Here is a 17,679-nt window from a genome sequence, read left to right as displayed (position 1 = left end):
CTGCCTGGCAAGAAATCCGGACCTTGAGAGCCAAGTAGATGTCTTGGGGAGGTAGATGTCAAAGTGGAATTTTGTGCTTATTGATTGCAAATAGTGGTCTGCTATCAGAAAGCATCAGCTTCTTTTCTGAATAACCGACAGCCTGAAACTTCCTTGATGGCTTAGAGTTAAATGGCAGTAAGAACTTTGTTAATCTGCGTAATTAAAGAATCACGCCTATGATGCTCCTACAGGAACATACTTTGTGTTAACTTTTCCAAGTTCTGGTTTTGCAAGGGCTTTCACTGGCGCTGCTGGTGCCAGGTCCGGATTTACCCTACAGAAGATGCTTAGATTATGAAGCGATGGGGTTTAACTATAATCGCATGGCAAATGGCAGTCAGTTTGTGACTCGGCTTCATTAATTCATTTATGTTGTAGCTTCTAAACTGGCCCTTCTCGTGTGTCTTCTGCGCTTCGTAGTGTTTTGTATTGTTTGGAGCTTGTGCAGCGATGGGGGCCCACAGGGGACGAAATGGCGGTGGGCGGCCCGCAGCCCGGCCCCGCCGGCGGCTGCCGCTCGGTGCCCGGCCGCGGGGCCGGATGTGAGCGCACGGCGGGCGGGAGGGAGGAGCGGGGAATGGGGAGGGACGGAGGGAAGAGAGGCAGGGACCGGAGCAGGGAGGGGGGACCGGAGGGCGGCTGCAGCCCGGCGGCGGGCGGGAGGAAGCGGAATGGCCGCGGCCGCGGGGCGGCGGCGCTGCGAGGTAGGCGCCGTGTGTCGGGACGGGGCCGCGGCTCTGCTCCGGGCCGGGTCCCCTCCTCCGCTGGGTCCCCTCGGGGGTCGCGGCTCCGCCACCCTCGGCCTCCGGGGGGCCTCCGGGCCCGGGCAGGCAGGTGTGCTGCGGGGAGCGGGGCCTGCGGGGCTCTGCCGGTGCCCTGCGTTTCCTGGAGCGGGGCTGAAGAGCGGCGAAAAGCCCCTGCTGCTCGTGGAGGAAACGCCGCTGTGTCCTGTGGGCGGCGGGGGGCTCAGGGTACTGCCGGGGGCTAGCGAGCTGCAGGGGGGTAAATCCCACCGCCTTCAGCACAAAACTCGAGAGCGACTCGGGCAAATCCGCTGAGAACAGACGGACGGTGGAAGGAAGTTGTGGAGAAGGTAAAGCCAGTGGGAGAAGGCGAGTAAGGCGTTTGGAGCCAAGTGGCCTTTCCTTGAAGAAACCAATACACTAACTGGAGCCTGTGCCTCTGTAATGTTGTGCTCTACTTGATAACCTTTTACGTGAAGGTGGATGTTGATTTAAAAAAAATATACGTCGATGGTCTCAAAAAGACTTTAAAACTTTCTTTTTTCCTGATTGTTTATTAAAGTAAACTTGTCCTGCTTGATTACAGTCATAGTAATCCTGCTTTGGAAACTTGAGGTTCCTCTTTCTTTATGGAGTATTGCTCTCGTCACCAGCGAGGCAAATGTACAGGCTCCTCAGGACAAATAAGCAGCGTATACGAGTATACATTGGTGACTTAGATGCTGGTCTCTCTTGAGTAGCTCTGTACAGCAATAAAAAAAAAGGGAATGCTTGAAATGGAAAATGATGCCTTACAAAATTTTAAGTAAATAATTCCTTTCTGAGGGTGTTCTTCAGTTTCTTACTTCTCAGACTGAGTAAAATTGAAACCGCTGATATTTGTTACCCTATGCTGCTATTATTAATTTGTCCCTGCTGTGTAGCTGGAGAAACTTGAATTAAAACCTTGCTTACAAACATGAAAATGCTGAGATGATGTTTTTTTGCTGTTGGTTTGTTTTGTTGTGTTAGGTTTTGGTGTTGGACCAAACTAGACTAGTATAAGACTAGCTAGAAAAACTAATCCCATGGGGAATTTGAATTTGATCAGAGCAGGGTTGCATACTGTGTATTTTAAAAATCTTGATCAATGTGAAGGGCATCCTATGGAAGCTTTAAGAAAGAAAAATAAAGTAATGTTGATTGGTAGGACACTGTAAGGATAACATGAGTAGAGTTCATAACTTACTATGTGCTTTGTACATCAGCGTTAATGATGTTCAGATAAAGCTCTTATTTTAGAACGATTGCCTCTTAGTGTCTGCAGTTAGTGTAGAAATAACTGTGGGATGGATTTATTTGTTTATTTTTAGAGTAACGCAACAAATTTAAAATGAATGAGAGCGGTACAAACGTAAATTGCTTGCTTCACAGCAGTGTAACTGTAAATATGTTCCTGTGATGTGGATGTGACGTGTAATTACTTACCAGAACCAGAGTTCAGTTTTTATCGGCAATGGTCAATAACATCAGTCATCTCAGAGAGCATTTATCCAGCCCTTTGTGCGTGGAGAGGCTGCTGGGGTGTCAGTTTCTGCAGAAGAATGCAGAAGCTGTTTCCAGACCGGGCAAGTAAGTGAAGGAGGAAATGTTTCTAAGCATGCCAGTAATGGTGAACCTCATTTATTCTATAAGTGATTTAGAATAAAATGTTTTCCTCAAAGCTCACATTAAAAAAAAAAAAAAAAAAAGTTAGGAGAAGTGCTCCTTTGGTCTCTATTTTTCAGTAGAAATGCAGTCTGCAGTTGTTTAGAGTAAATTCAGTTTGTTCCAAGTGGCGGTCACTCGGGAATGCTTTCATTGAGAAATTGAAGTAGAGAGAGATGCCTGCACATTTTGTGTACCTCCTAGTTTTCAGGTGCTTGGCATTAAAATTCTAACGTCCTTTTTGTTGGTCCGTTTAAAAAAATTTTAAATGGGACACTCACGTGGTGTTTGTGTTGAGACTGTCGCTTGTTCCGATCTAGAGGTTGGTTAGTGCAGGATAACCTGGATGAAATAACTTAGTCTGCGCAGAGGTTGCAGCTGGTAGGTCTCAGTGTTGCTGGTGATGTTAGGAGTTGCCGAAGACGCATCAAGAACAGGTCGGTGATAACTGATCTGTTCTCCTGCCTAGGCTGTAGTCACAGTGGAAGAGCTCAGGGTTGATGACAGTGTTGAGTTACAAGGTAGGTGTTCCAAGCCTGATGTGCAGTTGGACAAATTCCTGGAGGAAGAACACATCACGGTTGTTAAATATTAGACAAGTTAACTGAGGAATACCTTGAGCAGCATATTTGTGGAGACTGGAAGAGGATTTTGAGGAAATGTCATTGCTTGCTTGTCCTGGTTTAACTTTTTTTCACCTATGCCCTTCTGAAACCACCCAGAGACAAGTTAAGGACAAGATGAACCTCTGGTCTGACCCAATATAGCCATCCTGTTACTTTTCTACTAGTGCAGTGTAGTGGATTTTGTTTATTTTTTTAAAAGCTCATTGCTTCAAATAATCTCATAAGCATTTTAATATGTAAAGCTAAGAGGTTCATGTAAACAGTGCATTTGTTTTGTTAGTAATTAACAACTGTTTAATACTTTCATGCATACCAGGTTGGTGACTGAGAAGCATCTGCTGGTTAAAACTGAAACTGTGCAAGTTTCCAGCCTGAGGGGAAACTTGTCTGCTGGAGCAAGTGGTAGAAATAATTTGGCTACTGCAGCAGAATTGCATTTGTTAGACCAGCAGGTTGGTACTAATACAGTGATGCAGAGGTAAGTCTAGGACAGAGCTGCGATGGCATGGTTTTCTCTCCATATTCTGTTAATGTTTTTGATACGTTAAAGGAATATCCTGTGCACTGATGCAGAGCCAGGGAACAGAATAATAGAATAGGAACTTTGCAGGGGAGATTTTTCTCCCTGAATAATAGATACTGAACTTTGCATCATGAACTTCTTGCATTTTGGTGCGTTTTTGGATGTTGTGTGAAATTAGGAGGATATTTGGAGGGCTTACTTCAGGCATATTAATTAAGAAACTTTTTTTTTTTTTAAACTGTGCTGTAGAGCCTTACGTGGCTATATGGTGTTTGGGCATCTTTTTTCAAGTAATTGGATGGCACGAACATTTCTTTCCTCTTTTACCCTGTCCTTCCCACCCCTAGAGACTTTGTATATTTTTGATTGAAGAGGATATTTAGCTTCTTCAAACCACTGCTATGAGGGGTTAGTGGAAGTACTTCTACAGGTAGATGCTCGGGATGGTTCGTCATGCCCTACTGTGAGCAGGCCTGTGCTTTATGAATAACTTAAACTTTGTGATGTTGCTGTCTGGGTAGAGCCTGAGCACTCATAACTGACTCATAACTGAGCACACATAACTGACCCTTTTTTGAGCAGGAGGTTGAGCTAGGGATCATCTGAGGCGCTCTGCAATCTTAATTGTTCTATGATTCTTTGAAACTGATGCTTTAAAGTAAAATTACTTTGCAAATCGTGGATTACTGGGCGAATTATTCAGATGGGGAATCCAAGTATTTGGGGCACTGGCATTGCTTAAAAGGAAGCCATACCTTAAACCAGCAGCTAATGTTGATTCTGTGTGGAATATTTTGCATTACGTGTGGGTTTTCAAGTGTGCGTTGAAAAGAGAGATTGATGGGAAAAGCGTGTGAAAAATATGGGTGAAGTAGAGAAAAGTGCAATTTTAGAGCTGGTTGAAAAGCAGAAGAGTTAGTAAAAAGTTTTTAAAAGCAAACTTCTGAAATAAGCAGAGGGAGTGGATATGAAAGCATTATTCTGCAAGGAGAAACATTGCAACAGAACCAAAATTCTTAGCCTTTGTCAAACAATGCCGGTAATAGGCTTGGCTGTGAGGGATGGAAAAAATCTTGGCCAAGTGCATTGGAGTGAAATAGCCTGGGATGCCATCGGTTTCATTATTGCTTTTTCTGGTATCTGCATTCAGAAAATACTGTGCGGCAGGAGCAGAATTGCAGGTAGGCTGTTAAAGAGCTGGGAACAAAACAGGGCGAAATACGGAGATGTAGAAGGCGCTTTTACAGCCAGTGGAACCAATGTCATGTTTCTTGTTGATTTGTGCTTTAAGGGCATCTTGACATGATTTGAGTATTTATAAAGATTCTTCTGGTGATAAATCTTCCATGTCCAGTATTATGAGCTCACACTACTGTTTTCTTCAGCTGCAGCACCCACTGTTGGCTGTGTTGGGTTGCATGTTTTTATGCAACTTACACACAAGAATTTAATTCTCTTTAAGACCTGTATCTCTTTGACAACTGAAATGGCTATTGGGTACAGAATTTGAAGGGAGGAGTGTAACAGCACAGACGTTTACAGGAAGCTGGCAGACATGCTGTACCCAATCCGCATGTACCCACATCCACTGGTGGAGTGGGTTGCAGTGGCTGATGGTGCGAGCCACTGCTTTGAGAAGGGGAAGAAAAACTTTGTGGCAGCAGAAAACACGTGCAGGTAGCTACAGCTGCCTGTGCTGAAGTTTGGCTAGAACACCGTGCTGGACGCTTCCTTGGAATGCTGTCTGGGGAAGTTGATCCAACATCAAGATTCTACATTTAGAAAGTATGCATTATCTAGAGTCTTTTGCACAGTGGCATGGATGAAAATAGTTTGAAGTAGTGGAGTTCGTAAGTGTTCCTATAAACACTGAAGCAGCTGAGGCTGGGGTTTTCGAGGGACTTGTTGCCAATATCGAAAGACCTTGAAGTATTCCTGGAAGCTTCTGGTTCTAGTATTAGAAACACCCTATTCTTATCCAGCTCTCAAAATCAGAAGCTTTGTGATGAAATTGTACTTCCTGGATGTAAATGAATTGTTAAAATCTCAGTTAAGAGGTGCAGTTGTTGGTCTCAGTACAGCTGGTGAGGTGTTTAGAGTGAAATAGCGGAAGTGAAATAGGGAAGTGCTGGGTCAGAGTTTGTGCCCAATTAAAAATCGCACCTTTATTTAAACTAGTGAAATTGGCTTCGAAAATTCTATAGGTACGATCTGAACTGAAATAGATTTGACCTTTCAGTTAACAGTTAATCTCAACCATGAGGAGGTATCTTCTAATTTTGCTACGAGTGTGTTAAAGAAGCTGTTGAGCGTTAATGGAAAGGTAGCGAGGTAGAACGGTAGCTGAAACACTAACCTTTTGCTGCTTCTGTACACCTTATTGAACAACTTGCAATCTAAATCTAACAATATTTTAAAAGAAAAAAAGGACTTCTTGTCGGATAGGATTGTTGTAGAACTTGCATGTCTGTCAGTAAATTCTTTACAATTCGTTTGTCACAATTTATTTACATTTCTTAACAGGTGTATCTGCAGTCCATTAAGTTCTTCCAAACTGAAACAGAAAAGATAAATGAGTGGATTGATGTTGGAAGTATTTTTTGACTTTAAGCAGCTGCTGTTAATATATATATATTATATATATACTTATTTATTTTGAAAGAAGATCAGTCTGATTATATCCTTATTGCTTAGGTTATTTGACCTTTCTAACAAGTAAACAGTTCCCGTACTTTGTGGAGAGTGATGATGTAAAAAGAAAGAGTATTATCTCAGGACAGGAGTGATAAACCAAGTAATACCAAAGTTGTGCTCAATGCACAGTCCGTCATGCAGCTGAAGAATCTGTTTGTTTCCTAACTTATAATGTATCTGGAAATAATTATTTTATTAGGTACATGGGAGGGATAAATAGTTGTACCCCAGCTTAATGCATATTCAAGAATTAAAGTATCTGGTACGTTAGTTGTTGCGTGTATTTGAATTAAAATAAAGCCTTTGCTTTCTCAAGCATTGCTGGGATGATTTCTCTGCTTTTTCTGTATCTTCTATTTTCACTTCATGCGTGGTGATGACACTGTCAGAATCTCTTCTCTGTTAACGTTTTGTCCTAGTTCCTTCCCAGTCTCTTTCTGCCCCCCCTCCCAAATGCACATACTATGTTGGCAAGCCTGTAAGTAACTTTCAGCTGACTTACTTGATGAGGTATCGGTGCAGTTTTCTCTATTAGTAGCAATCTGTGAATGCACCTGGCAGGGAGGCTTTTGAATGTCCAAGTTCCTGTGTTTTTTCTTGCTAAGGAGTTTTCCTGCTGTGGCAAATGTCTGGCTATGAATTCCTTTCCAGCCGACTAGTACTTTCCATAGTATATTACTGCTGTCTTATTTTGCAGAAGTTTCCCCGGCTATCCCACAAAACTGCTACTGTCTCTGGTATGCAGGCAAGATAAGTTAATTTTTAAGTTAGCTATTATTCAGTATTAGGCAAATGCCTTACATCTTTTTTTTTTTTTTTAACACGGAAGTATTGTGAAAATTGTGCTTGTTTTGAGGAAGCTCTGCCTACAATATGTGAAGGCTTTACTTTATAAGGAATTTAGGAAATGGTCTGACATGTTATCATTACTTCTGTATTTAGTGCTGGAACTCCAGAGAGTTTTTGAACTGATTTGTTATAGCTATAAAGTGTCTCTTAAGGATGAATTGCAAGTAGTATGAACTCTGTGCTTGTTTAGCACTAGAACAAATTACAAAGATAGCTAAAAAACAAACAAACAAACAAAAACCAACTTGATTGGCTTTCATTTGCTTTTTTATTTTTGAGGAGAAAATTGTTGTGCAACTCAGCTGAAGTAGAGGAGAATATTAGCATGGTCATGAGCAGATGGTGAGATTACCTGTGCCTGAGGTGGTGGGATTTGTCTCTGATAAAATGTTCCTTGCTTATTAAGGTAGGAAACTAATTTAGATTTTTTGAGTCTCTCTCCTGGTAGAGATGTGACATCCTGTGCATCATTCTCCTGATGTTTCTTACCAAAAATCTTTAAATTCCTCATTAGAAAGAATTGCTTCCTGGTTCATTTTTGTATATGTGCTGGAGTGGTCAGTAGGTAAATATATTCTGTTTTTATGTAAGCCTCTGTAAGTGAGAATCTGTTTTGAAATTAATTTTCATCCCGTTTAGAGGCTTTGATGTGAAGGAAATTGTCAGACGTCTGCTGCTTCTTGGCTCTTGTTTATACAGTTTTGCTGCTGTATACTTGATAAGCATTATTCTGTTAAATAAATTTGCATGGCAGTCAACAGGTACATGGCTGAACAAACGAACATTGCACTCTAAACAAGTGTATTCAAAATTGCGACCGAGGAATTGTTGCTTTTAGGGAAACTCAGCCTGACTCGAGCCGGAGAAAGGCCTGTGGATTTCTACCTTCCTGCATTTGGTGGAACACTTCCAGAAAATGCTGCTTACAGGTACTCTGCCTCACTACAAGACAGGGATTACCTTCAGTCAAGACTGTAGGTAACTCAGGTGTTGAGGTTTTTAGACCTCCTTTTAAAGAAATGTTGAAGCAGGCAGTATTGATCAGTTACCACTAGGGCCAGGCAAGCATGGTGATGTTACACAAAGTATGGGTACGTCTGTTTTGCTGCAAATTTTGGGAAAAGTAAGTCATGGAGGGGATTGTTTTATTGCTTTCAAATCTCCATTGTAATCCCTCCAGGTGTTCCTAGGTTTTTGGTTTTGTTTTGGGATGCATTTGACCAGTTCTTTAAGGATTTCGAAAGAGAATTGTGCCTTTGAAGGTGAGAACCTCTTTTTGCTGAGAACCTCTTTTTTTTAACTGTTGCTTAAAATAGAGTGTGCAGTAGTTGAGATGAGAACAATCTTGACTCTAAGGATTACTTTCAGGTCTTTCGATGCCTTCCAGTTGTTGCAGACTCTCATGACTTCTCACGGTGTGGCCCGGAGTGGCTCAGGGATCTCTCTTTCCCACCTCTGGGATTTGAACCGAAACATTCTTCGGAGTGTTTGGGGAGTTCCTGCTGATGGTGCAAGTGAAATGTGCCCTTCTCTTTTTAAGTGTTGGAGAAGTTTGAATTTTGCTAGCGGTCTGCCTTTGAATTTACATGGCTGCAAATTCAAAAGTTCAAAGCGAAGCTCATCTTTTTATGTGAAAATGTTAACCGACGCAGTGTCATTAACATTAAAAGTAGGCTTGCCTTTATTTTAATGATCCTCAAGTCTGGGGAGCTTTTCTTCTGATCTTTTATCATGTGATGAATTTACTGCTTAAAACTGGTGTGCAGGATAAGGTTTTGCTAAAACTCTTGCGGTGTTATCAGATGTTTTTAATTTTGAACTGTTTGAAAGCTGCAGTCTGCTTATCAAGTTTGACAGAGATTTACACACTGATTTGATTTTAGAATTGTCCTGAGGACAGGACTTAAATAAAGTGATCAAACTTGAGGGTGTACGTGGTGGCAGAGTCTGCCTTGCAAAAATAAAAACCCAATTCAGATTTCCAGATAACAAGCGATAGTCCTAATCTTCAGGTCAGCACTCCAGATTTCTGCCAGTGCAAGCGTGCAATCAAACCGAGAAAAATGCAGCACTGTCAAGTGAAATTGTAAAAGAAATGAGCAGTTATTGAGAGAGTGGGATTCTCTGGATGTACGGGCGAGTGTGCTGCAGTAGCTGTGCACCATGTTTCCGAGCGCCAAGGAATGCGTGTTTGTCTGCAGGCATGACTCGCTGAAACACTGCCTTGTTGTGAGTGGGAGACGGCTTGGCGAGAAGGGAGATCAAAGCTGTTGAGTTCAGCAGAAAAATAAGGTTTCCTACTTCTTAAGGAGCCAAAGCTACTGTTACTTGGTTTATATATAGTTGCTTTGAAGGCCATATAATCGTGGTGTTTTTTCTCCTTCAGAAAAACGACTTGCTCTTGCTGCTACAATTATCAGGCAGCACCAGAATGCACTGATAATATTCTGCCAAGTTGTTGCCCAAATAGTTTTCAGTAGTCCTAGCAAGTGTGATCATCTTTCAGTTTGTTTGAATAAAATTCGGGAGAAAGATCCTGCTGCTGTTTAGAATCCTTGGGCAACAGCAAGGCTGCAAAAACTGCGCTTCATGCTCCTGCTTCTTGGAAAAGCCAGGTAGGAATAATTGAGAAAACTTCGTGAATTGGGAAGTGCAGGGTGGTCTTGCATCTGGAAATTTAACAGAGCGATTTTAACCATTTACGAAGTATTCCGTATACCTTTAAGAGCAGATTTAGGGAGGCTGTCCTGCCAACAGGAGGATAGTAAATGACCGAATGTTGCAGAAGGCTGCAGCTCCGCTGTAAACCCGATCAGGGCCTTGTCCTAACCATGGAGAAACCCAGCCCAACAGTTTTCCTCATCAGTTCCCCTGTGGGGTTCAACACTCCGCTGTGCAGGTGGGCAGTAGATGGGGCAGCGCTTCTTTCTAACGGCAGTAGTTGTGGCTTTGACGAATGTCAGACTGTGCAGCCTAATGTCCTGTAAGGGAATAGAGCTGGTGCCTGCCTCTGCGGTAGATTTTTGTCTGTGTTGAAAATCATTATTTCGTGGAGTGGATGCATACGAATAGGCTCTTCAGGACTTTATTCCCCAGGAATTCAATTGTGTAGCTTTCAGTTTTTAACTTTGTTGGTCTGTCACTGTTTCAGTGATCAGCATCTGTCTGAAATATACCAAAGAAAGCAGGAACTTCATAAGCACAGAATGTTTGTTTAGCATTGTGCTGATTTTGAGATACATTGTACACATCGGTCTTAACCATTCTAAAGAGAGCTGTTAAGAATGTAAAGTCCTAGGTTTTAATAGGGAAGTTACATCCTCCGTCATAAATCCATAAATCATCTAAGTTAAATTTAATAATTCTTTAGATAACTTGCATGCTTTTTTTTTTTTAAACTAACTATAAGGGGTTTCATTTTAAAGATAGAATAAACCTTTCCTCCCTTAGCTTACAGCTAAGGGATAGGTTGATGGGAAAGGATTTTGGTAGCTCTTAATTAAAGAAATGGTAAACAGCTAAGTTGCATGATAGTGCTATGGGGCTTTGTACAATTAAGGTCAGGAAAATGTTGTATTCTTGAGCTGCCAGTGGCATTTGTTCTGTTTGAGCTATGCCTTTCAGTGCTTAGCACCAAAATATTCCTCATTTCTAGGGGACGTCACAGTTCTTGACCTACGAGCATGTTGTAGGCATTACAAATACAAATGTCTTTTTTGTTTTCATCATCTTTTTACAGTTGGTACAGTTTATCTCTAAAGGGTGGTTAGAAAGTTGTTACAAAAATCGGCTGACTTAACCCTTCACTGGAGCAGGCTTGTTTTAAAAATAAAATGGGGGAATGTCACTGGGAGAGTGGAGAAGGAAAAAAAAAAAAAAAAAAAAACCACATTTTTTCTTGCAGTCTTGTGGTACCTGTAACATCAGTTCTGGTATAATCGTGGTTTTTGAGGGGTTTGACCTGAATCAGGCTTAGCTGAAACGTATAGAACCTTTTGTAGAGTCCTTCATAGTATAAGCCACTGCAGTGAAGTAGATGAAACAAAAGCTTGGCCAGAGTCTTAAAGAATTTAAAGAATCTGTTAGAAATCTGCTAAGAATCTTGCTGTCCATGTGGCGGGTCGACAGAAGTACAGTGTGGTTGAAGCACGTATCTCTGGTCTGATTCAAGGAGAAATAACTTCTGATGGGTATGAATAGCAAGGGAATACAAAGACAGTTTTCATCTGTATTTTCTGCAAATAATTTTTTTGTCTTTTATTTTGTTCGATTTGCTTGTTGCACGACTTAAAGCCATGATGATTTACATTGAGAGGGCACATCTAGTTCAGCGAAACTGTGTTTTAATGAGGATTGCTGTTTATGTAAGCCTCCTAGCAGAAACTCATTATTCATGATTTTTATCTTGCTACTTGATATGCATACTAGCTGTTGCTGGAAGACAGCTTATCTCTTGGAGTCAACGCTAAGCCGGCTGTGTGTAAAAGCTGTAGAATCCAGCAGAAATAATATGGAAAACTAACACGCTTCTTGTGATGATCTGTTGTAAGATTATTTTAATACAGAGGCATAAATATTGTGGTGAATATGGGAAGTAGTATAACGGTACCAAGCACAACATTGGAATTGGAGGGATGTTAGATGTCATTTTCTTGGAGGTGGCCTTAAGCAAAAGCAACCGTCCAGAATTTCTTCCCTTACATAGGTGAATGACGCTTCCTTTAAGGGGCCGTTAAAGCAATTACTTAATGAGCAGCTGCACTTAAATAATTTATCGTGCTTGTCCAAGGAATAGCATTTCATAAGTGCTATTTACTGGTTAAGGGGGTAAAGTACAACTTAATTTTCCAAATGAAGTAAGGTCATTGAGCATTGTAACCATGAGCATTGTAATCATGGTACAGTGACCAGTTTGCCAATTCTGTTGTTGTTGCGATATACTGAAGTAAACTGGAAGTCCTCCAGATTGTGTGCTTTGTCAGTACTAGTATCCGTATGTTTTTCAGAACAATTTCTATTTTTCAGGGATTGAAGCTGGTTAAGTGTACAGAATTGCTTCAAAGCTGAAGTCCGTTAGGTACCTGAATACACCTTTTCCATGTCTGAGGTTTAGTGGTGCAGAAAGAAACTAAGTAATTCTCTACCTACTGGTAAGAACTAGTAAGAAAAACAGATGGGTCTTTTAGAATGCTAAGGCTGTGAACTTAATTGTGTGGCTTCTCTTAACTTGGATCAAAAAATCTGTTCTCTTTCAAGATTTTCTGCTCTAGGTTTCTGAATTACACGTGCAACCTTGTAATTTGGTGGTGTATGGCTTAGTAGTTCTCTGCATATGATTTCTTACATGGTTTTCTAATGTTTCATTTCCTTTTCAGAGCTGCTGAATCTATTTCGAAGCCAAGGGTAGCCAAGCAGTACAAGGGAAGTGTTGCTTCTTTCAATGGACATCTGCTCTCGCGGTATGGCCCAGATATCCAGTAGCAATGGATTTAAACAGCGCTCGTCACCTTCTTTGGCAACAGCAAGGTCAAAAGATGTGGACAAAGAGGAGGCGTTGCAGATGGAAGCTGAGGCATTAGCTAAGATGCAGAAAGAAAGAGGTATAGCTGGTAACAAACAATCTTTTCATTCTGTAAGCAGCACCAGGCAAAAAGCACAGACACACAACAAACAGGACCACGATCTCATGGTGTTTCCAGAGTCTGATGCCAAGAGAATGGAAGATAAACTAAGTACCATTGACATAGAGAAGCTCACTCATGCTGAGCTGGAGAAACTGCTGCTGGATGACAGTTTTGAATCTAGTAAAGCCCCTACGTTACCAGTAACTCCTATTTTGAGCCCATCGCTGTCTTCACAATTTTATCTTGGGCCTGCTGGTCAGAGGGGACAGTGGACACCTGGGATACCAGCACCTGTGACATGCACTTTACCTCCTATTTACCCCTCAGCTTCTTATACAAAACAGACTGGTGTATTTCAGAACGGATTCCATCCAAGTATGTCCTCCTATCACTCTAGAGAACCTCTTTATCTTGGTCTTCCAAGGCAGTCGCAATACATTTCATATCCATTGGCAGCTACTACACCTTTCCATCCACAAGGAAGCCTACCTATATATCCTCCAGTACTTACACCAGAAATGGCAAAAGTATTTGACAAAATTGCAAGCACCTCAGAGTTTCTGAAAAATGGGAAGTCAAGCACTGACTTAGAGATAACTGCTATAAAATCTGCAGTTTCTGACCTCCCAGCCTCGGAAAGCTGCAGGGACATTAGTAAATTTGACTGGTTAGATTTGGATCCCCTAAGTAAACCAAAAGTGGATAGTGTGGAGACTTTATATAAGGCAGAGGGTGATGGAGAGATGGCTTCAAGTATGACAGCTGAAGATCCATGGGACGCTGTGCTGTTGGAAGAAAAGTTGTTAGTAACTTGTCATCTGGAAAGAAAAATTAATGGGAAATCTGCTGGAGCAACAGTTACAAGGAGCCAGTCCTTAAACATGCGAACGACTCAGCTTGCAAAGTTACAGGGCCAAACATCACAGGTGAGTAAATCAGTATTTTTAGGTAGTGGTATAATGGTAAAGATTAATCACAGTACTTAAAGACACTTTAAGTTCTGTTGTTAAGTATTACTGGGCTTGTGTGTCCTAATAATGTGATGTTACTGACATACGCATACGGATATTCAGAAAATTGAACGTTCCTACTAAACTAAATCCAAAAGTAACTGGGATTGTATGTAATCTTTCCAGATTTACCAGGGAAACTGCTGGTATTCAACACACTACAGAAAAGAAATAGGCTGTAGAGCAATGAAGTATTTAAATTACATAAATTCTTAAATTCATGAGTTAATCAGACAAGGCTACAAAATAAAGACGGTGAGCTAGATGTTGAGAGCTTTCATCTTGAGCAGGCTTTATCTCAGAGTTTGAATAGCGGGCTTTCCACCTTATATTTGAAGCTGTGTGGTTTTTTTGTTTGTTTTCTTTTTGTTGTTGTTGTTAGCTTTGACTATACTGCCTTTGTTTTAAAACAGTTTTCTGCTCTCCCATTATGACTTGCAATCTTTTGCAGGACCAGTGTAATTTTCTTTTGTAGGCATAAATCTTTCCTTTTGTGCAGGAATGCTGGAGACATGGTAACCAAACCTTTTCGATGTGCTGTTGTTGAAGGTGGGATGCCTGATGGGGGCTGTTGGGTCAGAAACCCTGTAGTTCTGCGCTGGAAGAGGGAAGGCCTTCTTGGTGTGAGGTTGTTTGCCTTAAGCAGGGCAAAAAGGTCATCTCTGCTCTAGAATCGCGGTCATTTTCATTAAAATTTCAAGATAAAAATGTCAACACAACCTTTGGTTATAGCACTCTTTTTGGATGATGAGCTCGTGCAGTTTCTATTTAAACTATACAGCAGTGATAAATGCTCTAGCGATCATAACTTTGTAGGCTGTCTCTTCTGCTTCATTGTGCCCTCAAAAGTACGTCCTACCCTATTCCAGTAAGAGTCCAGTAAGTGACTGCAGATTACTTCATTTTTCTACATTTTTAAATTCCTGTTTTTGCGATAATTCCATCATAAAATAGGATGTAACTTTACAAAATATTATCCACCTCACTAGAAAGTGAGTATGAATGCTTGTGCATATTTTTATTATTTTTTTTGGTAGAGAGAGTACAGAGACCGAAGGAGAAGTCTTCAGTGGAAAAGTCTACACCCTGGCAAGGGTGGTGGTGGCAGGAAAAATCCCATTTGTAGAAACTGGCTGAAAGTAGGGTGTGGGGGTAAAAGGTTTGTTTGCCTTGGAGATTTAGGATTGCAGCTGTTTTGAATCTTATGTATTGTCTTTCTAAGTGTTTTTAGCAGACTGGGGACAAGCTGTAAAACCAACTGTTGCCAGTCAAGGTCATTTTCCAAATTGCTCCTTTATTTCCCACCCACCACCCCAAACTGGGCCATTTCTTCCCCCCAGGAAAAGGAATATCCACTGGGCTGAAGCTTCATGTCTGAATTTCCATTGAGGTGAAATTGCTGGCTGCTGACTTGGAGTATTTCCTGTTTTTCTGGGCTAGTTGTCAGTATTCTGGCAAAAGTCTAATAGAAAGCCAGTGGAGAAAGACAAAAAAAAAAAAATAAAGAAAACACTAGACCTTTACCTTTTTTTTTTTCTTTCCCTACGATGACATTTTTAAAATGATGTGTGTGAAGATCTCAGGTCTAAGTTTGTGTGTTGTTTTTTTTGCCCCCCCCCAGCCCGTGTTAAGCTGGTACGTCTGAGCTGAGTTAGGCCTAGTGTTTGTTTGGAGAGGCAGGAAGGCTTGGGCTCTGCAGCAGTTTGCTTTTTCAGTTTGTCCTGTTGTCCAGTGGTGGGTTTGTCCATCTTCCAGGGATGTTCAGGTGGTTGTCATGTAACTTCTGACCGGAACGCTGCTTCTGAGGCGCTGTCTGTAGGAAGTAATATTGGAGTGATTGTTGCTGAATGAAATCTTTTTTCTACCAATTCCATTTTCCATAAATTCTTTCAAGAATGCAGGATTTAAAAGGGTCTTTCCTGTTTATCGGGTCCAATCCCATGCTGTTTACAAACATTATCCAGCTAATCAAATTCTCAAACTCTGCCTTCATGTGTTTTATTTTCCTCCCGCTACTTCTGATTTAAAGGCTGTTCCAAGCCCTCACTGTTTTTTAGTCATCTGATTTTCATCAGAAATACATTTATAACTAGTTCCTAGCAATTTTTCTTCTTAACAGGATGGAACAGCAGCAACTTGAGATGAAGATCCATTTTGGTGTCAACCCTTGCCCTTCGATGTCTTATAAGAAATTTCTGACAGCTTTCATTGCAATCTCCTGTGTGGTAGCTTCTTTCCTGTTTTTTTTTTTTTTTCTTTTTCTTTTTGAAGATGGTTTATGGGAATTTTAATTCTGTGTATGAGACCACATATACCTTAATGCCTTGTACAGTGGCATTAAACTCTCATCACTGGGAGAGGTGTCCTGCTTCATATATTTATTGTGTTTGCTTTATTCATAACGGCATCACATGAGCATATATTGATCCTGTGGTCAGCTAATGTATCCGAATCTTGTTAAGCCAACATTGTGGTATAATATTCCAGTTCTAGTCTGTATTATAATGTTAGCTGGCAATAAAAGCTGTAAATTACCAGCAGGGCTGTTTCTGTCTCTTGTTTAATGACAAGCCCCTCAAATTGATAGCCTTTCCACGTAACCTGTTGCTTTTGCTTGTCCTGTGCATCCTCACTTTTTCTAGTTTAAATAACTTTCCATCTGGTATAATATGAAGCTGAGCTCTCTAGATAGCCCCTATTTTTTGCAATTCTCTTGTATTTTAACCCATTTCCTCCAGATATGTATTTTCTTCAAAGTATTTTCTGAAGTCTTGTATCCTAACTAGCCCCGAATCACTTTTTTCTTGTATCACCTTATAGTTTCACTGCTCCTTTAATCAAATCTACTAGTCAAAATTTCTAGTCATATATTTTGATTCCATCATGTACTTAATATCTTGAACCAATAGAAGGATTTGAGTTTTGCTTCGTATTTGATAAAGTATGTATGTATTTGGTATTTGCCCTTTAAATACTTCAGTGTTCATCTGTCTCCTTTCTGAAAGCAGGGGCATTTTGTCCTAGTCTCGATGTTGTCTTCTCTACCATTCCTAACCACAGGGTCTTTAAGTTAAGCATTATATACTTGTGGGTTCTAAGTTAATTTGACTTTTGGTAGTTTACTGAATGGTGGGATTTTTTTTTGAATGTTAAGAGAAACTGTATTTGCAGAGCACTTCTATTTTTGCAGGCTGTGCTGATAAGAGGCCTCTTGTTTAGTTTGGCTTAAAGTCCTACCTTACAAGTTATTTCCTGGTTGACTGATAGCTTTTGCACCTCTTAAATTTGCTCATCTGGAAGGTAAAGAAATTCACATCCTACTGGTAGCCCAAGAACCTAGTCACCCACCTAATGACTTCAGTGGGTTTTAACAAATTTCGTAGTTTATCAAAGCTTGTCCTCCTGAAATTATTTTCCAAGAAAATGATCAAAATCGAGTATTGAAATTTAACTAAAGAAGCAAGTGGGTATTTAATGCTCTTAAAGATAAAGTAGGAGGTAATTCCCAACAAAGCATATGTGTGATAACTTTAGATCTTTCTCCTCATCCAGATGTGCCCCTGGGGTGAACTATGGATAACCAAATGAACCTTTTTTTTTTCTTTGCTCATTATGTTTGAATTTCTTTTTTAAAGGAATCTCCTTTTGTAGTGCTTTTGTACTCTGCTGTGGGTTGTCAAGTGCTTACTTGTAGTATCACTTCTCACAGAAAATTTAACGTATGTAACAGAAAATTTACCGCTTGTATAGCGAGCTTCTGGATTTGAAGCTGGGGAGCTTTGTGCTGAGTTCTGCCCAGCAGTTCCTTGACTCTTTATCAAGGGTGTTTACCTTTCGCTTGGCGTGTTAGCTTCCTGTTTCCTTGTGGGGCTTTTTGTTGTT

The 17,679-nt window shown here is 40.8% G+C and overlaps 1 protein-coding gene across 3 annotated transcripts in view; it reads left to right on the top strand.

Annotated features, from left to right (window-relative positions):
- The first annotated feature begins 633 nt into the window (after positions 1 to 633).
- Positions 634 to 17,679, top strand: part of PIK3C2A (phosphatidylinositol-4-phosphate 3-kinase catalytic subunit type 2 alpha) — a 49,643-nt gene continuing 32,597 nt past the window's right edge. The window contains exons 1-2 of one of the 3 annotated variants that reach the window (XM_035550148.2): positions 634 to 746; positions 12,539 to 13,713. In XM_035550148.2, coding sequence (XP_035406041.1) covers positions 12,604 to 13,713 — 1,110 coding nt within the window. In that variant the 5' untranslated portion in view covers positions 634 to 746; positions 12,539 to 12,603. Of the gene's footprint in view, positions 747 to 12,186; positions 12,314 to 12,538; positions 13,714 to 17,679 lie in introns of those variants that run through there. The other 2 variants (XM_035550149.2, XM_035550147.2) reach the window with 2 other exon arrangements.

The sequence above is a fragment of the Cygnus atratus genome, chromosome 5, assembly GCF_013377495.2.
Source record: "Cygnus atratus isolate AKBS03 ecotype Queensland, Australia chromosome 5, CAtr_DNAZoo_HiC_assembly, whole genome shotgun sequence".
NCBI classification, from domain to species: domain Eukaryota; kingdom Metazoa; phylum Chordata; class Aves; order Anseriformes; family Anatidae; genus Cygnus; species Cygnus atratus.
The sequence above is the reverse complement of the archived record's forward strand: the minus strand, read 5'-3'. Positions and strand labels throughout refer to the sequence as shown.